General features: G+C 38.9%; 1 protein-coding gene across 7 annotated transcripts in view; it reads left to right on the top strand.

The window, feature by feature from the left end:
• The window catches only part of REPS2 (RALBP1 associated Eps domain containing 2), a 179,314-nt gene extending 160,998 nt beyond the window's left edge, over positions 1–18,316 (top strand). For all 7 annotated transcript variants that reach the window (XM_084869843.1, XM_084869841.1, XM_084869838.1 and 4 more), the window contains 4 exons: positions 2,552–2,635; positions 3,687–3,832; positions 8,685–8,790; positions 13,147–18,316. In XM_084869843.1, coding sequence (XP_084725969.1) covers positions 2,552–2,635; positions 3,687–3,832; positions 8,685–8,790; positions 13,147–13,215 — 405 coding nt within the window. In that variant the 3' untranslated portion in view covers positions 13,216–18,316. The remainder of the gene's footprint in view (positions 1–2,551; positions 2,636–3,686; positions 3,833–8,684; positions 8,791–13,146) is intronic.
• Positions 18,317–21,858: the final 3,542 nt, after the last annotated feature.

Below are 21,858 nucleotides of genomic sequence, written 5' to 3'. Positions count from 1 at the left end.
TTTCAGTCCACAGACCGATGCTCTATCACTGAGTCAAACCGGTTTCGGCTAATTTATCATTTCTTTTAATATTTTCACAAGAAGGAGACTTCATTCATCCCTATTGGAAAGAGAGCCTTAGGTAAAATGCTTCTCTCTGTCTGCCTGGCGGTAAAAGGGAGCTGACCAATTGAAAGGCAGAGTAATTGACTGACTGCTCTGTCTTTCCTTTTCTCTCTGCTTGGCTGGTGGAGTGTGCAGTGCATCTGAAGTCCCTGCAGGGGACTGCGCACATAGGCTTGGGGCCAGAACATATGTGTTCCAAGCAATAGATTTCAGGTAGAAGGCAACAAAGGACCTTGGGCCCAATTTGTAATTCTTTAGTAGAATTCATGGGAAGCCCTTCATTTGGGGGTTTATTGGGCCATCATTCAGCCATTAATAAAACTGACAGGACGCTGGCAGATCTTCAAGTAAGATGACATTTGTCAGAATCCCCAGGAAGGTGGGTGAGGGCCTGCATCCCCCAGACTCCTGACAGTGAAGGCTCCTACAAGGCTTGCTTGGATGTTTCCCACATGATTCAAACTCAGTAGGCTTCAAAGTGAGCTCCCTCTCACACCTGCTTTTCCTGTGGTGTCCTTCTTGGTGCTTGGCCTCAGTGTTCTCGTGGTACTCCAGGCTGATATTCTGGGTATTGGAGCATAGGAGGCGCTTTGAGCCTCCTTTCTCACCATCCCAATGTAGTGCCCCTCTGGTTGGCTTCTTTATCACTCAGATCTCAGCTGGGATATCACCTCCACCCGAATCTTTGCTGATCCAGAAGGCTGAGTGCTTCTGGAGCTCTCACCCTTCCCTTCCACCATCCTGATTCCACTGAAGCATGTTTGCCCCATCATTTCTCTGTCTTTCCCACTAGACTTCAAACTCCTTGTAAGCAAACTCCTCTGGGGCTTGATCATCCTTTAATACCAGTGCCAGCGTAGGGTCTGCCTGTAGTAGCTGTTCAATAGATATTTCTTGGCACAGGAAATATAAAGCATAGTGGTTATAACAAGCCTAGCATTAGGACCTGAGGCCTGGGTTCAGACCCTTCTATTTGTTTGATTTTGAGTGAGTTCCTTCTCAATCCTCAATTTTTTCAATAATAATATGGGGATATTAACTATGATGAAATGACATAATCCATGCAAAGCACCTAGAATAACGTGTAACACATAGTAAGTGTTCTGTGTTTTGCAGTATCTAATAATAATAAGTCATAATAATACAGTTAGGCTTAATGGAAAGGAGAAAACTATAAGAAAAAGTTGGAACTAAAAATCGGGCATGTTGAGTCCTTGTAAAATGGGCTTGGAACAGGTGGGAGTTGTTTTTGAACCAAGGTTTCTAGATAGGGTGGTGAAAATGTAGGAGTAGATGGGATTACTCTGGGAAGAATGAAGAGGGAGGGGAAAATCAGGCAGGTAACTGATGACAGAACCTTGAGAAATCTTACGTCTGGGGGATAATAAGAGAAGTCAACAGGAAAGAAAGATAATGATTTTAGTAGGAGATCACGGTTCATCAGATGCCAGGGACTGATCTAGAGAATACTATAAGAGGCCACTAGAATCAGCCAAATGGGAGAGCAGTAGTGTCCTGGGATACAAGCCATTTCAGCAGAGTCAGGAAGAAAGAAGCCACATTCAGAAGAGGCTAGGTTAGGGATGAAGGGGCGACACTAAGGCTGGCTCTTATGCTGTAATGTGTACTTGAGTAACACAGATTAGTTTGTGGGTAAATAGATGACTGATGTCAGTATAATGTGGCTGTTACTTTGGTTTGCATGAAGCTCCTCCTACCCCCAAAGTTACTCTTTTGCATCCCTGGCCAGTAGCAGCTGAAAACAAAGTGCTCTAGCACAGCTGAATGTAGCAGCCTGGGGCTGGGGGAATAAGGGGACATGGTACACAGTCTCCCTGGGTCTTCTGCTTGGCTCTTTGGTGGCCGCTCTGTCTAGAAGGGTTTTGGGCAGTCTTTGCTCTTCTTTGTGCATCCATTCACCAATTTTGTATCACTTAGCAGCCAAAAGCCCTGTTTACTCCTTCCATCATCATGCTTACCTTCCCTTACCTTATTTAAGGTAAGAAGTCATAGCTACTGGAATGTTTCTTTATTAGGAATTTAATATATGCTTTAAAATTCCGGTGTTTTTAATTATGATTATTGTTTTTGTTAGTGCCTGGGATAGAATTTTAACTTCTTTCCCAGCCCTATTTTTTTCCAGTAAGCTTTGTTATTTTCAGTTTGAATTTGTGAAGTGTTAGTTTTTTTGAATATATATGTCCACTTATAGAAGACATCCTTTTGATCCCTTTCCCTAAGATTCAACAATGCTAGAAGAAAGGGTGGGAGGCAAGAGTAGGGTCTTTGGAAGGTTTTCTCAAGGATAAGCAGACTTGCCTATGCTTGGTTGCAACTTGGTCTAAATCAATTTCCTCATAGCGATTGTTTTCTTAAGTGCTCCTCGTTATATATTTGGGTGGTTATGGTTTGACATTTTTATCTTCTCTCTCATCTTTTGCTGTAGTCTGAACAAGCATCTGAGGCCGAGCTACACCCCCAGCTGAACAGAGCCCCCTCGCAAGCTGCAGAGAGTAGTCCCACAAAGAAGGTAAGGCCAGAAAAGGGGTGTCACTGGGGTGGCGTTGTGAGCCCTCCATTGGGCTTTTTGTCTCTGTAAGCACATCTACCAACCCAGATTTCCTAGAATTTGGGTTCTTTGTGAAGATGGGGTCCAGATGACTCCTGGGCTGGATCTTGATGTCACTCACAGTTTGTACTTTCCTCTTCAACCTCCCAGCTAAATATGGCGGCTTTGCTGTCAGTAAGACTAAGAGGTGAGGTGGGGAGGGACAGATGCCTTTTGCAGAATCCCACATACTGCTAAGCCCCTAGGAGTACCTTTTGGGGGCGTGGTAGTTTTCCCATCCTTGTCTTTGTGCTGTGGTCTCTTCTGCATCTCAGCATCTTCACCTCAGCCTACGTGCGTACCTGAGTCCTGCGTCATTTGCTCAGTAAACACCACTCACTCATGGTGGTGTCCTTTCATTTTCTCAACCCTCTTCTTGTCCTTCCCCACTTTCTCAGGTCCTTCTCTCATGAGAGAGAGTGGGCTCTGGGCTCAGGAACACAGGTAAAGCAGGGGCCTTCAAGGAATCAGGGCAACTGTTTCCTTCCAGAAGACACCATGGCTCTTGAGCTTGATTTCATGTAGCAATTGGGGGTAGGAGAATTCTGAACTTATAACTAAGAACATTACAAACTTCAAAACTATATTCCAAAAAGCCCCAAAGTGGAGCAAGAGTGAGTTTTCTTCAGTAGAAAAGGCTCTGTGCTGTGAGATGCACACGGCATTTAAAATAGGAAAGAAAAGAGAGTTGGTGGACCCCTGAAATCTGATTCTTGTGTCCCTCTGGGTGACAAAAAAGATAATAGGCTGCAAGCATAAAAAAAGGAGGAATGAAACAAAGTCCACTGAAATCTGATGCCCATGTCACTCTAACTTTTACCTACCTGAGAATCAGTCACATATTGTTGGATGCAGAGTTTCAATAGAACACATGCCTGATCTTGGGTTGGCTTAGAGGGACATAGAACATTGGCATGGTAGGGGAGCAATTAATTTTTTAACTTTTTAAAAAAATTTTGTTCTTAATCTGCAGGACACACCATATTCTCAGCCTCCATCAAAGCCCATCCGTAGGAAATTACGACCGGAAAATCAAGCTACAGAAAATCAAGAACCTTCTACCACCGTTGGCGGGTCAGTGTCTGTAGCAACCATGAAACCCCATCCAACAGTCCAGAAGTAAGTAAAACAGATAAGTGAGGGCAGGGTGGAGGCTTCCTTTTAAATTTTCATGTATATGCAAATGTAGATGTTTACATTTATACTCATACCATAAAAGGGTGTGATTTTATGGATGTAGTCTTACCTTACTTATTTCTGTGATGGGATTACCATTTTCCAGTCACATAGAAAGAGACTTCTAAGCTATAGGGCAGTGTTTTTCAACCTTTTTTGGGCAAAGGCACACTTGTTTCATGAAAAAAATCACGAGGCACACCACCATTAGAAAATGTTAAAAAATTTAACTCTGTGCCTATATTGACTATATATAAAGTAATTCTCTTGAATAGGAATCAAATAAACACAAAGAAAGTATTTTATAATTACTTTATTATGAAATATTAAGTAAACAAAATAGTGAAAAATTATAAAATTCTTGTCTTGTCTGCACCTACGGCACACCAGGCAACATCTCGCGGCACACTAGTGTGCCGCGGAACAGTGGTTGAAAAACGCTGCTATAGGACATATCCTGACACAAAGGGCAAGTGAGGACAAGGCCATGGTACGTTTTTTTCCCCTTCCACTTCTTCTGACCTCTCTTCCTTGTACTGGCCCACATTTTCTCAGGAAGAAGACAGTAATATAAATGGAAGTTTTCTCTTTGCCTGTCTTATTTCATGCTTCCCCATGGCAAATAGCTTCATGACCCTCAGGCCCAACTTTCAGTAGATGTGATATCTTTTTAAAAATTATAAAAAATAATTTATTATAATTATAATTGATATACAGTATTATATTTCAGGTGTACAACACAGTGATTCAATCTTTATATTTCTTACGAATTGATCACAATATGTCTATTAACAATCTGTCACTACATAGTTATTACAATGTTATTGACTCTTTTCCCTATCTGTACATGACATCCACATTATCTTTTTTTAAAATATATTTTTATTGATTTCAGAGAAGAAGGGAGAGGGAGAGATAGAAACAGCAAATATAAGAGAGAATCCTTGATCAGCTGCGTCCTGCACACCCCACACTGGTGATAGAGCCCACAACCTGGGCATGTGCCCTGACCGGGAATCGAATGTGACCTCTTAATTCATAGGTCGACGCTCAACCAATGAGTCACCCCGGCTGGGCTATCTTTTTAATCCTCATAAGGAGTTTATGTTATTGATCATCTAAGCATAGAATGATCACCTGTAGAGAATCCAAGATATCTATCTGGCCAGCTGTAAGACTTTGGAAGGAAGGTGGGGACTTAGAGAACAATGCTCTGGACATACTGTCCTTTTCCAGAAGGCTTTGGCTTTAAGAAAAGCTATCGCTTGCCTAAGTTTCCCTTTTGTGAAATTGAGCAAGGCGTTGAGGGCAGAAACCTGCTGCTGTGTGTGACTTCAAGTGAGCCTGACTGGTCACTAACATAAATGCTCAAGATCCATAATGAAATTGCTCTAGGGACCTTGCAGGTCTCAGCTGCAGCTGTGGATTTTTCTCCTCCTTACACTGTTATGGAGAGAAAAACAACAGGTGTTGTTTTTTCCCTTTTAATTTTTTTTCCAATTAGAGTTTACTTTTAATATTATTTTGTATTAGTTTCAGGTATACAACATAGTGGTTAGCCAACCATATACTTTACAAAGTGTTCCCCTGATATTTCCAGTACCCACCTGGTACCATATGTAGTTATTACAATACTAAAAGCCCAGCGTGCGAAATTGCATGGCCCGACCATCCACACACCTTGCTGTGCTCCTAGCCCCGTCCACCCACGTGCACCTCGCTGGGCATTCAGCCTCCTGGTGACCGGTCTTTGGTCGTTATGACATCATGACCACTGGGTTTTTATTGTATATATTATTGACTGTATTTCCTATGCCGCATCTTACATCCCCATGACTATTTTTGTAACTAAGAAAAGCAACAGGTTTTGTGGGTAGATTGAAGCCTATGGTCAATTTTGAGTTCATTGTTGTGTACAGTATGAGGAAGGGGTTCCATTTCATTCTTTGGATATGGATGTCCAGTTGGCTCAGCACCACTTGCTGAAAGGAGCTATTTTATCTGCCTGTTCAGTGACTGTCCCTCACTATGGTCCTTTCTCACTGGTTAGGTAAACACATGGTGTCAGGCTGAGAGACTAGCACCCACCAGTGACACAAATAGTACAATAAATGGCAGGGATTTAAGTTTTGGGGTCTGGGAACTTCATACAATTGACATTAGTTCCCAGACCAGTTTGTTTATTTGTTTGTTTGTTTATTTAGACCAGTTTATTTTGAAGTGGTAATAAGTGACTTAGCATTAATAATTTTAAAGCCCTGAGGAAGAGAGACAGCTATACACATGATAGTCTACATGATCCTGTCTCAGCCAGTGTTCTGGGAAAGAATTAAGCTCTGATGCTCTTAGGCATTCATTGTCTATAGTAAGTAAATCTCTCTCCTTTTCATCTAGAGTGGTCTTTAGTCTGTATTCTCTTTTGGAAAAATGAGCAAAGAGTCACAAATTATTTTCTTAATTCTCCATCAGAACACTGGTTAAGAAAGGCACTCCTTTCATCTCATGTGATCACTTGTCTCATGCTCTTTTCTCTCGAGCTCTTCTCCTGTTTTCTCTGATTGAGTTATCTCTTTTCACTCATTATCCTTAATGCCTTTTCTTCTCTCACACTCCTCTTATCTCACGTGATCTCTTTCTCTCTCCTGTACCCTCCTCATTTCACATGATACTTGATCCTGCTCATGAACTCTTCTTGTGCCCTCTTCTCTTCTTGCTGATCTCTTCTCCCCCAACACTTCTCGTGTGATCTCTTTTTACCTCTTCTCTCGAGATCTCTTCTTGCTGATCTCTTCTCTTACTTCTTCTCGTGTGATTGCTTCTTTCTCACCCATCATACCATATTTTTTATTTTGATTTGCAAGTGTTCACTGTTAGTATGTTGAAATTATTTTGATTTTTGTATGTTAATTCATCCTGCAAATTCCTTTTTATCCATACTGAAATCACTTATTAGTTCTAGCGGATTTTGTAGATTACTTGGGATTTTCTACATAGACCATCATGTTATCTGCAAATAGAGACAATTTTATTTCTTTTCAAGATGTGTACCTTAATACCATTCCTCACATTATTGTGCTGGCTAGGATTTCTAATATTATCATGAAAATGGCGATGAAAGTAGAAATCTTGTCTTGGTCCTAATCTTTAGAGGGAAAACATTCAGTTTTTCATTAAGTATGACAGCTGTAGTTTTTTAAAAAATATCTTTATTGTTGAAAGTATTATATATGCCCTCTTTCCCCCCACATTGACTTCTAGCCCTCCCATGTCCCCTGTCCCCTGCCCCAGGCCCTCAACACCTATTGTCTGTGCCTATGGGTAATGCACATATGCACACAGGTCTTTGGTTGATCTCTTCCCACACACCCTCCTCCCCTGCCTTCCCTCTGAGATTCTACAGTCTGTTACATGCTTCTATGTCTCTGCATCTATTTTGTTCAATTTATTTTGTTCATTTTTGAATTGCCACCTTCTCCACTATCCAGTCTGGGATCTATGAAGCAAAAACAATAAAAACAACAAAAACAAAAAACAAACAAACACAAGCTCCCAAGACACACAAATTAACAACAACAATTTACTGCAATTCCATGAGTATTGAATTCCCTAGCCTTCTCCATTCCACTTTTTGGAGCCATCTTATGTTTGTTTTATACATATGTTCAGGGTTTTAACTGTATGTACTTACTGGAAGGAATAGAGAGAAGTATATCTTTTCCATCTTGTCCTGAAACCAGAAGTCCAATCTATGTATTTTAAAAAGTAGATTTTGAAGCCCCTTCTCTGCATATATATGGATGAAAAATTAATCATCATATTTGTTGGGGAAAGGAGTATGTATGTCTTATACAGATTAGCAGAGTGGCTGGCTTAGAGGATATTCTCAGTGAATATTAATCATATCCCTACAGTGGTCACAATGCATATCAGTTGAGTTTCTCTGGCCTATAACCCATCTTCCAATGATTACAAATATTGTTCAGGGGAACTTAAATTGCCATTTTGCTCTGATATTCAGTATTTCTTGCTGTGGAATATAAAGTTATAGGTTATACAGTCATGTTGATTTATTATCCCAACTGTGGACAGTTTTGAGGGAGAAACGGGGTGCTAAGAATAATTAGGGCCGGACAAGCAGTGTAAGCAGAGACTGTAATGGACAAAGTGAGTTATATAGTCAACTTATTTGTACCTATTGAATGAGTTTACTATTGACTTAATTTGGAAGTACAAGTATTGAAACATTTCTGTGTATTTCTCGAGTGCTACAGATATACATGCTGGTGTATGCACATGCACATGCTCACTCACACTCAGGCATTCATGTCTCATAATAAAGGCATAAAGGAGAGTTATGGGGATTGGTTAAATTAATATAGAATCTTTGCTAAGGAGAAAGTTCTATTTTTACCTTCAGACTAGTTCACGGGGGCCACCTGCAGGTTTTTTTAAATGCCATTAATGCTTACACAAAAAGGGCATTGCAGTTAATATGGTTTGTCCAGAAGAAATACTTACTAAAATATCCTGGAATAAATGGAATGCAGAATGTTTATAAAGGCCTTTTCAGATTCACAGCCTTTCTTCAAGTTATAAAATAGAAATTACTTCAGGTGTCAATAATTCATCCTGACAAATTTGTTTTATTTGGGGTGTGTCTGCCTGCCTGCTTGTGTACATACGATTTTATTTTTGGAGCCCCTTGTTAATTTAGCACTTCTCATGAATCAGACAGTCTTGACAAGGGTCCAGACCTCTAAGTTTTATTTCATTGAACTGTTTGTACTTTTTGTAGACAGTCTTCCAAACAGAAAAAGGCTATTCAAACTGCTATCCGCAAAAATAAAGAGGCAAATGCAGTGCTGGCCCGGCTGAACAGTGAACTCCAGCAGCAACTCAAGGTAAGGAAGGGGCTTTCTGATTTTGGATTACCAGGCTTTCACCTAGTTGTTTTATTTTGTTTTGACCATTAACCGAGCATCTGGTTCAGTTACCATCATTCCTGTTGCTAAGACTTGCTTCTTTGTTCTCAAACTCCTTTTGGAAGGCAGAGCATTGCTGTATTTTAGTTTCATGGGCTGGTTCTTGAATGTTTAGAGGAAGACTAGTAACTTTAATATGTAGGCTGCATATTGTGTTTGTTAAAAGGACAGAGAATCTATTACAAGGGCGATTTGAAGCATTCATTATAGTCTGAAAGTTCTGGGTAAAAGCTTACTTGTTTAGGTCTACCCTGAATGATGCTATATTTATTTCAATGGAGGAAGGTGGTCCTAATACTATGAAAGGCCAGCCCATCTCCCGGTACCTTGGAAATGGCTCCATATCACCTTGTCAAGGATATTACCACTGTTCTTATCATCTGTGTCCCTTCATTATTAATCTCCCCTGTTTTAGTTTTGCAGTGCTGCCACATCCAAGTACTACAAAGTGGGTGGTGTAAAAGAACAGAAATCTAGTCTCATAGTTCTGTAGGTTAAAAGTCTGAAATCAAGGCATCATCACAGCCAAGCCCGCTCTCAGGAGGCTCTAGGGGAGAACCCTGCCATCTTCTTCCCAGTTTCTGGTGGGGGCTGGCAGTGCTTGGCTTGCAGACACATCACTCCGATTTCTGCCTCCACTCTCACAAGACCTTCTCTCTGTCTGTCTCTGTCCAAACTTCTCTTATAGTGTCCTCTAAATATAAGGACACTGTTTTTTTTTTTTAATATATATATATTTTATTGATTTTTTACAGAGAGGAAGGGAGAGAGATAGAGAGCTAGAAACGCCGATGAGAGAGAAACATCAACCAGCTGCCTCTTGCACACCCCCTACCAGAGATGTGCCCGCAACCAATGTACATGTCCTTGACAGGAATCGAACCTGGGACCTTTCAGTCCGCAGACCGACGCTCTACCGCTGAGCCAAACCGGTTTCGGCTAAATATAAGGACACTGTTAACTGGATTAGGGCCCAGCCTACTCTAACATAACCTCATTTACATAAATTAAATAAGTAAAGATCCTTTATCCAATAAGACCATACTTACAGGTACTGGGGGTTAGGACTTAGTAGTAAACATATATTCTCTATTGGCTCATTCCCATCCATACATGAACATGCTCCATTATCCCTCTTCTGCTGCTGCTGGTCTCTCTGGCCTCCTTCACAGACATGTTTCTTAGGAGTCCTTTCCATTTACTATCTCTGCTTCCACACCAACAGATTTCTTTCCCTTCACTTCAGTGTGGTTTACTTCTCCTCCACTCCACTCCTCTTACGGCCATATCCAACGGGCCTGTTTTAATATTATTTGACTTTTCCAAAGAATTCTACACACTTGGCCGCTCCCTCCTCTGAAGACACTTTTCTAACTGGCTTTTGGAAAACAAAACCTGGCATATTTTTTTTTTCTACTTCACTGGTGCTTCCTCTTTAGCATTCTCTGTTGTCTATTCCCTTTTTAATTTCTCTTTTCTTAACCCCCTTGCCTTGATATTTTATTAAGTACATTCTCAAGCATCCAAGGAAATTGAAAGAATTATGCAGTAAATTCTTTTATAGCCACCACTTTGGTTCTGCCATTAACATTTTCCTATACTTGTTTTATCACGTATCCATTCCTTTATCTATTCCTCTATCTATAGTCCATCTTATTTTAACATATTTTCTTTTCTTTCTTTTAAAATATATTTTATTGATTTTTTGACAGAGAGAAAGGGAGAGGGATAGACAGTTAGAAACATCGATGAGAGAGAAACATCGATCAGCCGTCTCCTGCACACCCCTCACCAGGGATGTGCCTGCAACCAAGGTACATGCCCTTGACTGGAATCAAACCCGGGACCTTTCAGTCCACAGGCCGACGCTCTATCCACTGAGCCAAACTGGTTTTGGCTTATTTTAACATATTTTCAAGTAAATTGAAGAGATCTGTAAATGTGTTCTAAATATTCCAGCATGCATAGCATTAACTAGAGTTTAATATTTTTACAGTCATTTCTTATTATGTAAATTTTATATACATTGAATACACAAATCTCGAGGGTACATTTGTTGAAATTTTAACAAATGCATACACTTAGAGAGCCCAAACCCCTATTAAGATTCAGAACACTCCCATCATCCCGGGAAGCTTCCTCTTGCTCCTTCCCCATCAATTCCAACCCCACTCTTAACATATACTTTTCTGTGAAACTTCTTTCACTTAATATTGGTTTTGAGGTTCATTTATACTGCTTTATGTGTCAATAATCTGCTTTTTATTGACAAGTAGCATTCTATTGAGTGAATATGCCACGATTTGGTTATCAATTCTCATATAATGGACACCTGAACTGTTTCCAATTTTGAGCTATTTTGTATAAAATGGCATTTTGAATCAGTCTTGGTGTGCAAACACATTCTCACTTCTCTTGGGTAACTATTTAGGATTAGGGTTTGTAGGTTAGGTGGTGACTATATGTGATTAGTTTTATTAGAACTTCTAGAGTTTTTCCCAAGTGGCTAGAGCATTCTGTATTAACCCTCATTAATATAGCAGAGTTCCAATTGTTCTACATCCTCATCAACATTTAGTGTGTTACTCTTTTAGTTTTAGCCAGTCCTCTGGTGATGTCATTTCAATTTCGCATCTTGATGCTTATGTTGAGCACTTTTCTATGTGATTATTTACTTCTCATATATTTATGAAGTGCCCTTTCAAAATTTTGGCCCTTTTAAAAATTGAGTTTTTAGTGCTTTGATTTATGAATGCTTTTCCCCCCAGCCTTTGTTTTACCTGTTCATGTTCTTAACCATGTCTTTTCATGAACAATATTTTGAAATTTTGATAAAGTATAATTTATCATTTTTCTCTTATAATTATTACTTTCTTCGTATACAAGGAAACTTTGCCTGTATCTAAATTATGAAGATACTCTCTTATGTTTTTTTCCTAAAGGCTTTATTGTAATATGTTTATTAAAAATTTGCTAAGAGGGTAGGATTTATGTTAAGTATTATTATCACATACACAAATAATAATAATAAATAAAGATGGTAGGAGGGAACTGAAATCCCCATTTATCCCATCCCTTAGGCCTTGGCAACCACCATTTTACTCTGTTTCTATGAATTTGCCTTTTTTAGAGTCCACATATAAATGAGATCATACAGTATTTGTCTCTCTCTGTCTAATTTACTTCACTTAGCATATAGCTGCATGGTTTATCCATGTTGTCACAAATGGCAGGATTTCGTTCTTATTTGTGGCTAAATAATATTTCATTGTATGATCTGTCTTGTTCTTTGCTGGTATGATCTCACCTAGAGCAGAATCTGGCCAGTAGTAGATAAATCCCAAATTGTTAGATGGGTGGGTAGGAGGGTGGGTAAATAAATGCTAAGAATGCCTTTATGTGTCTCCCTCTCTCCCTGCCAAAAAATCTGTTTTAGGGATGAAAAAAATGAATTCCCAAATAGCATTTTGCTGATCTTCTTTTCTGACTTTCACCCAGAAGTCATACCTCAAGCCATATTTTGCCCAGCAGCCTAGATGAGACTTTGGTAGAGGGCCATCCAAGTGCACTTTTTCATCCCTCTAATCTGACTGAGTATGGTGTTGGATTAGAAACAAGAGATTGAATAGAAGTTGAGTCCATGATGGCTTCACCTCTCAGTATTAGGAGTCTACTTTTGCTTTTCTTTCTTTTTTCTTTTTTTAAATATATTTTATTGATTTTTGACAGAGCGGAAGGGAGAGGGATAGAGTTAGAAATATTGATGAGAGAGAATCATCGATCAGCTGCCTCCTGCGCACCCCCCACTGGGGATGTGCCCGCAACCAGGGTATATGCCCCTGACGGGAATCGAACCTGGGACCTCTCAGTCCGTAGACCGAGGCTCTATCCACTGAGTCAAACCGGTTTCGGCTACTTTTGCTTTTCTACTCACTTCCTAATCAATCTTGTAATGTTTTACATTATTCTCTGCCAGTCACTGATCCTGTTAAAACTGAAGGTGAGATTGAGGCTGTGGCAGGTGTCTGTGTGTGTCAGTCAGCTCCATTTCATCATCCTCAGAAAAAAGTTAAGAGATTTCAAAATCTGAAGCTTTCTTTGACTAATCACCAGCTATAAACATGATACCTTCCAGTCCACACGTCCTTGAGTTATACGGTACTTAAGTCTTTATGGGTCCAGTTATATTCTTTTTTAATATCTCATGAACTAAGGATGAACCCAGGAAATGACCCATTTGCTTTTTTCCTCTTTTCTCTGCTTTATATAACTCAGGAGGTTCATCAAGAACGGATTGCATTGGAAAACCAATTGGAACAACTTCGTCCAGTCACCGTGTTGTGACCCCAAGATCCAAGTAATAGCGGGTGACCTTTTCTGCCAAGATCTTTCCTTTAACTGTTTCAAACCAACTACTTGTCATAGATGTCTGACTGTCAAAAAGCTGTGAGCAGTGGGATAGAATCCATGTCACCTTTACTCTTACACTTGTGTACTTTACTGTGATGAAAATATATAACTGATTATCACACTTGAAATTGTAATTATCAGTGGAATTTTCTCTCATTCTTCATTACTTTCTTGAGATGTTAAATGTTGCTCCTTAGCAAAATTCAACTTTCTAGCAAATGACAATGTAGAGCATTATTTATTTAAAGAATTTATGATTTGTAAAGACCTTATAATCCAGTACCTTTAGGATGCTTGTTTTACTTTTGTATGTATATCATGTACAGTAGGTTAGTTTCCTGAATAATTGGAATTCTAACTTTGGCATGGTGATTATAATAAAATAAAATAAAATAAAATAAAATAAAATAAAATAAAATAAAATAAAACAAAAGCTTCAGATTTAGATTGGCACTGTGCCCTTTATCACCATATGCCAAAATTTGCTTATCTAGTGCCATTTTGATTTTATCTAGCTATAAATAATATATAACTGTTGTTTTCTACTGAATGTCAAAGACTTACTCAGTCTTTAAACCTCTGTAAAGTGGAAGTTTTGTCGGTGATCTATTTAACTTGGCTTAGCTAGGCTGTCAACCCAGATAACTCAGTCTTTTCATGTAAATTTTTAGGCAAGAGCAATGTACTTTTACTGCTTCTCCTAATCATATTAAAATAGTTGCCAGATCTCTTACTTTTATCCTGCATGGGAAAACATATCTGTAAATGCATGAATTTGGAAACTACCCATCAAATATGAAAGGCTGATGAGACTGTTTGGATTGATAAACATTTGTTGTTGGATCCCAGGTATTCAAACTGGGGAAGAAGAGGGAAAATGGTTGTTACTAACTATTCAATCTCTAGTAATTTTTTTGTCTTTGTTATTGTAACCTGGATTATGAGTATATTGGATGTGAAGAAATAATGAAAAGAATCCAATTCTGACACTGGATATATAAGTATTTGGTTCTATGTGAAACATACTCTTAGGAAGTGATTGGTTTATGTGTAGTGAAGAAGGGCCCAACTGACTCCAGTGTAAGTGAGGTAAAACAGTGATCTCAAATTGCAGAAGTCAGTATCCTATAGAAATTCTGATAACTGCTGCTCCACCTGAAAACTAAAGTTGAAAATGGGAATTGTCCAACCCTCACAGGGATCAGGGCACATCAGCTTTAATATCACTTTGAGAGACTGATGGCAAGAAAAGCTGTCTCTTACGCCTTTTGCTGCTTTACCCATTCTTAGAACAGAGGGGTGGGGTGTGCCTACGGCCCTTTTTGAAGTGATTTGGAAAGGTTTATAGCTGTGAGATTGTCTTTGACTTCAATAGAGTTAACAGCTTTTAGAAAAATAGGAGTTTATTTAATGTTTCCTTATTCCATTGTCAAGCTTTATCAATGGCTTAATGACAGAAATAAGGCTTAAACAGATGATGTTTTTCCAACAAAAAACAAATTGTTGATTTTGTTCTGTGCATATTAAAGGTTTTTGAATTGGCTTGATTTTAAAAATCAGAAACCTTGAAGTCTTTCTCTATTTCATCCATTTTCCTTCCCCTTTGGCTACCCTTTTGGTCCCTGCAGAAAGGGTTCAGAATCAGTTTAAACCCTTCCAGAGGTCATGAATGGGTCAGTGCAAAATTAACCTTTTCCCCCCATGTTCTCAGTTCTGGGGACTGCAACAAATTTTTATCAATAGTGTCCTTGTTGCAGACATTTTATAGCATGTTTGACTTTTGTTTCATTAAATCCAGGAGAGAATAGCCTATGCACTTTATCCCGTAATCTTCCAGTATATACACATTCACTCGAGATAGCACTTCATATTCATTAAACAGACATATAAACCAAGGAATGTTATATGATGTACTTTTCAAAAATATTGACATTTTCCCCCATCAAGCCAAATTGGGTTGGGATTTTGTTTAGTTGGTTTGGTTTTCATTAAGGGAAAAAACTTGCATCAGACAATCAAAGCTCCATGAGTTGCATAGCCTCACCAATATTTTAAGATAGACATTTCATTAAAGCACATACCAATAATATCGATACCCAGTTTTCTTGATTGGATTTTTAGTGACCTCTTCTATAAAACTACTCCAAAATTAGACCTGCTTGTTGGGCAGAGTTCTGTGGACAGAAGGCCACATTGCCTCCACCTGCAGGGATTTAATAACCTTGTTGGTAAGTGGTGGTCCTTCATAGATGTCCCGTAGTCCCAAGGATGAAAGTACAGTAGGAGTTGATAGTGGGCCTATTAGATACCTTAGTGTCTCTTGTTTATGGCATATTGCTTTTGCCACCTCCCTATCCAGTAGACATGGAGCAAAACCAAAAGGTAGATCTGAAATAGAGGCACGTGTTGTCATCAATGTAGATATTTGCTTTAATTGGAAAGATTAAACTGCTTTATTAATATTAGAGAAGTGCTTTAGGCCTGATTGGGAGAGGAGACAGCTTAGCTGGAAGCTATGCCCATTTTACTGTCATTGGAGAATTAAGATGTCTGACCTCTGAGGACCTGTACCCATCTCTTGCTGTTTACTTATGTAATTCAAGACCCTGAGAAACCACAGTTCCTAGCTCAAGGATCCACAGAATTAGTGGCAGAGTTGGGATGCCCACCTGATTTATAGATTCTGAGTTAACTCCTTGATCCTCTAGCAATATTAAAAACAGATTAGAAGATTTCTTCTATTTACCTTGTTGAATTTTATGTACTTAATTAATCTTAAAATATTAAAACATGTTTTAATGATATTAGTTCTAGATGTTTCTCATGGATTGAAGCAAAAAAAAAAATGAAGGGAAAGAATATGATTAACTATTTGTTCTTTTGAACACCTCACCTTTCATGATGCAATAAGTTACTCTGAGTTTTTTTGGCAGAACTTTTGAGAGCTGTTGCTTTGAATGGATTCCATTCCTGTATTCCTTATGGGAGTTTGTTTTTAAATAGACCAGAAATGAACTCAATATATAGTAAGTTAGTTTTCTTCAGTATATCTTTTGTTACTTGGTTGCAAATGTTCAATTTCAGCATAGGGCAAGTAATCAAAAACATGAATTTTCCTTTGGTTTATACCAATGTCTAAGCTATCATAAAGCATCCTTCTCTTCATATGTGACTTGATTCTATAGTCTGTTTCTAAATGATATTGTCTATTTCTTAAATGATCTCACACTCATGGTAATAATAGATGTGTATTCAGAAGATCAATAAGAAAGTAATCTGGAATGGATGTGTTTTTTTGCAGTTAAGGCAAGCTCTTGCAAATGCCTTCTAAGCAGTAGTTTGAAAATCTCAATTACAGTATAACACCTTAGAGCTAAAAACATTTGTTCAACACAAACTAGAATCACACCTCCTGGCTAGATATCACCAAGGGAAATGTGATTCTAAACATATAAAAAATGGTTTTCAAATATCTTAGCAACCAGGTCTTTCCATATTGACAAGTAGTACTCAGTAGGTTGTAGCTTGAAAATTATGAATGTGTGAACAAAATGAAATATCAGTTGTTTTTAGTTAAATAGAACAGTGCTAACTTTGGTTTCTCTTTCCAACTGGTTTATTCTGTTTTGAGTGTACATTTTAAAAACTGTAATCAAAGGATTACTTGAATTTACATTTCAGTTATTGGTGTTCTTGTCATGAATTTTTTTGTGCCATGACTTAGTGTGGAACAAAGTAGACATTGGAGTTTTTGGATTCCTGAGCTGGCATATCTTGCTTCTGTTTTGGCTCAGGCTAAGGGGAGCTGCCCACCAATGCCAACAGATAAATCATTAATGGATATTTGAGTGTGAGACTTACTCTATGAGCCACCCTACTTTGCTTGTTTGTGTTGAGAAATGCATCTAGTTATGGACCCTCCCAAGAGCAACTATAAGAACAGCAGACATAGAGGGCAGACTTTAAAAGCAATACAAGCAGATTCTAAGAGCTGCTTCCCTCCTCAAAAATAGGCTTTGAGAGGCTGACTTACAAGTGTTCCTTGAAACATCAGTCTGTTAATGTGAGCAAGACATTCCAGGTATATTGTTGCTTTTAAGCTTCTGTGATTATTTTCTACATTGACTAACACACATGATATTAAAGGAACCTTTTCTAAAAGACATTGCAGGGTTTCCATTGGGATGACTTGTTCAAGTTATAGAAGCCTTGGTCTGCTTTTAACAATTGAGGGGTGTTCGTTTTTCATGTTTTATGAGTTTTATCTCACACTAAGCTAAATTTATGGCTATGTGAGATTGGAAAAAGTGGGTTTATGACTCTGCAGACCAGAGGACATTGGCATGAATTGGAATTTGGGGACTACAGTAAGGAAACATAGCTCCACTATGCCCTGGGGATGGAACAGTTGACACAATAAACTCATTATATTATGATTAGATCAACTGAATTGTGTTGTTTTGTTTTGTTTTAAGGCAACTTGTGTGAGGGCTTCAGTTGCACCCACCCTGGAAACTGGGTGTACCTTTTTCTTTAGCATTACCATTCTGTTTTTCTTTAGGCCAAATACGTTCAAGTGAGCCACAGGAGGGAAGAGCCACTTTAGTTTTCGTAGCAATGGGCCAAAAGAGAGAATGAGCTGATGGTCTATTTTAACCTTGAAAGTAAAAAATGTATATTTTTTCATGACAGGTACATTGAACAGTAAAACAAGTAACAGTAAAGTATATATTTTATGCCTTCTGTGTTTTCATGAGTATGTGCTAATAAGTTGTGTTAATATTTTACTCAGCTACAGTCTCATTCATTTGCTAAGCATTGGGAACATTATCTATATTGATCTTAAATGTAAATAAACATACAGTATCCTCTATTTGGATTGTGACTTGTAGATTCCAGCTAACATTTACTGCCTCTTTTTCACACTTGTTGGAAAGTATGTGAAGAACATAGTAGGTTAAGAATCTCCAGCTTTGGAAAATGTACATGATGTGAAACTGGGGTGCTATGTTAAAAATAAATATATGGTAACTAATTGTGGCTTTTATGGAGTCTTGGTGTCAGTATATTATATTTATTGTCCGTATTTGGAAGAGAGAAACATCAACGAGAGAGAATCATTCACTGGTTGCTTAATCCCTTCAAAAAAAGATCCTATTTTAATGCCTGTAGTGGGAGTGGAAGTGAAGAGGAGGGATCAGGAAGAGTTGGCTTGAAAATTCTGATCCAGTAATCTGGTACCCCAACAGTTTCTCACATTTAAAATTTAAATGATTTTGGAGGCACTAGTGTCCTATCAGGTGGTTTCTGTTTTTTTTTTTTTTTTCTTTTTCTCCGTAATGTGAATGCCAGTGATGGGCCAATATAGAATATTTCTAATCTGGTACTAAATGCCAAACTAACTTTGGGAAAATCATCTATGATTTGGCTCACAAGCCTAACACTGGAGATTACCAGGCCCTGACATTTCCCAAGCACTGGTGAGGATTACTGGGTCACTCACTTTAGAGATAAAAGAGATCTGAGATTATCTAGGCTAGTGTTTCCTAGCAGTATCAGCATTATCAGGGAATTTATTAGAAATTCAAATTATTTGCCGAAGCCAGTTTGGCTCAGTGGTAGAGCGTCGGTCTGCGGACTGAAAGGTCCCAGGTTCAATTCCGGTAAAGGGCATGCATATTGGTTGCGGGCACAGCCCCAGTAGGGGGTGTGCAAGAGGCAGCTGGTCGATGTTTCTCTCTCATCGACGTTTCTAGCTCTCTATCTCTCTCCCTTCCTCTCTGTAAAAAAAAAAAATCAATAAAATATATTAAAAAAAAAAGAAATTCAAATTATTTGAACCCATCCCAGTTGAATCTGGAACTCTGGGAGTGGGTCTGGTAATCTTAATATAAACAAGCCTCCCCCAGGTGATACTGATGCTCGCTCACTGGAGTTGAACTGACCTAGCTAACCTCATTTTACAGTCAGGGAAACTGGTCCAGAGAGGCAAAACTGACTCATTAGGGTCTCAGCTAATTCAGAGCAAAGGATAAAAATGTGCCCAGGCAGACTTTCTTCTGTGCTACCATGTCCATTCATGAAGTTCCCTTTCCTGACCTTCCTTCCACAGATATTTACTATGCCCCTACTTTGTGTCAAGCACTATGATAGGAGCTAGAGATGAGACCTCCAAGACATAATCCCTTCCCTTAAGGAGCTCACAGAGACCTACAAATGATTTTCAAAGCAGCATGAGATAGGTGATAGGATGTATTAGGGTAAGCTAACTGCTGTAACAAAGTACTCTAAGTATTCAGTGGCTTGGCACAGTGAAGGTTGATTTCTCACTCACCTTTAGTCCATAGTGGATGTTCATAGTTTTGCCATTTTCTTTGTGGTTATGCAAGGAACTACAAAAGATTCTCCTGTGGACAGAATAGGTTGATGTGGAGTGCAGAGTGGGGGGAAATGGCAAGAGTGTACACAAGCCTGGATGGGAAGGCCTTACACGAGAAGGCACAACACACCCTGAGATTACACCTCCCTTTCAAGATTTAAGCACAAATTCACGAAGTCACTCCATTCATCTTCAAGGAGTGATTTGTGTTCTCACAATTATTTCCTCCCCCTAGAAAGAAAATGCTTCCTTGGGAGATTGTAAACTAGTGTTTCTAATATGAACTCAGCCTGTCTGATTTGTTATACATCTTTTGGCATGTGCTTGGACAAAGGTCTAATGCCCAGAACACAAGGGACTAAACACTGGTAGGCCAGAGTCCTATTGGGTAAGTTGAGCCTTTTTCACCCTCAGCTCTTTCTTTTTTAATTTTTATTATTATTATTTATACATTTTATTTTATTTTATATTTTAATTTTTAAAAAAAATTTAAATATTTTATTGATTTTTTTTTTTTTACAGAAAAGAAGGGTGAGGGGTAGAGAATTCGAAACATCAATGAGAGGAAACATCGACCAGCTGCCTCCTGCACACCCCCTACTGGGGATGTGCCCGCAACCAAGGTACATGCCCCTGACCGGAATTGAACCCAGGACCTTTCAGTCTCTGTCCATTGAGCCAAACCAGTTTTGGCAGTTCTTTCCTTTTTTTTTTGGAGATATTAGGGGGCCTCGAGATGACTAAGAGGTGCAGAGCTCTTCTTTTGGCACAGAGGCTTATCAAAGTTTAGGGTTTGGAAATGAAGCTGAAATATCCAATTCATTTTGAACAAAAGTTCTTAGTTGAGGTTATTTAACAATTCTGGAATATTCTCAAGCCTGGGGGTAAAAATGCTCGCAACGTATCATCCCCATGGCAAATTCCAACTTCAAGGGATCCTGCTATGTTGTTTTTCAAATATGAGGTGTTCTGGAAGTGTGGACACTAGTATTTGCACACATATTGAGTGGGTTTCTTCTCATTGCATTTTTCTTTCAGTCTGAAAAGGATTTTTATCTTTGAGTATAAGATTGTAATCCAGATATATCTTCATTTATTTGCCCTGAAATTCTCTTAGTAGATTTGGCACAGAAATTGTAAAATTCACCTGTGATTAAAAGCAGGTCCTCAAATAACATTTTCATTATAATGTTGATGAGATGCTACAGGAACTCAACTCTTGCTTATATCTATTAGCCAGTGGTTAAAATGGGTTTCATTATACGTTGTTTCACTTAGTCACTACCTACTGACGATGTTAAGGACTTACTATATTCTCTAGCACCATAAGCAAAACCAATATAATTAGAGTAGAAATACTGCATGTATATATGTGTATACACACACACACACACACACATATATATAAAATGTCTATATTTATATGTGTACATATATAGAGAATATGTGTCTTTGGCTGGTGTTGCTTATGCTTATGTTATAAATATACTAGAGGCCTGGTGCACGGATTTGTGCACTGGTGGGGTCCCTCGGCCTGGCCTGTGGAGATTATGACGAAACCAGCTCTCCAACCATCCCCCAAGGGGTCCCAGATTGTGAGAGGGCACAGGTCACATCAGTTGACCAGCCAGTTGCTTATATATACATATATATATATATATATCCCAAGCTGGTTTGGCTCAGTGGATATATAGGTGGGGCAAAAGAAGGTTTACAGTATGGGGTATAATCTATATATATAAAAGCCTAAGCGACTGTTCAACTATTTGAGTGGTAGCTATGATGTACACTGACCACCAGGGGGCAGATGCTCAATGCACAGCCATGGAAACATGGAACACACTGATGAATATCAGTGGGAAGTGGGGAGGGCGGGAAGAGATTAACCAAAGATCTTACATTCACACTAGAGGCCCGGTGCATAGATTCATGCACTAGTGGGGTACCTCAGCCTGGCCGGTGGGGATTGGGCCAAAACCAGCAGTCAAACATTCCCCAAGGGGTCCCAAATTGTGAAAGGGTGCAGGCCGGGACGAGGAACCCCGCCAGTGCATGAATCTGTGCACCAGGCCTCTAGTATAATAATAAATAGTAATATATTGGGTCGGCAACTAAGTAATTGCGGATTTTTTAAAGAAAATCAAAGAATTTTTTCATGGAACTAAATAACTTTATTCTGTAATGTATTGCCCATTTTG

This window comes from Pipistrellus hanaki (genome assembly GCF_964339955.1).
Source record: "Pipistrellus hanaki genome assembly, chromosome: X".
In the NCBI taxonomy this organism is placed as follows: domain Eukaryota; kingdom Metazoa; phylum Chordata; class Mammalia; order Chiroptera; family Vespertilionidae; genus Pipistrellus; species Pipistrellus hanaki.
The sequence above is the reverse complement of the archived record's forward strand: the minus strand, read 5'-3'. Positions and strand labels throughout refer to the sequence as shown.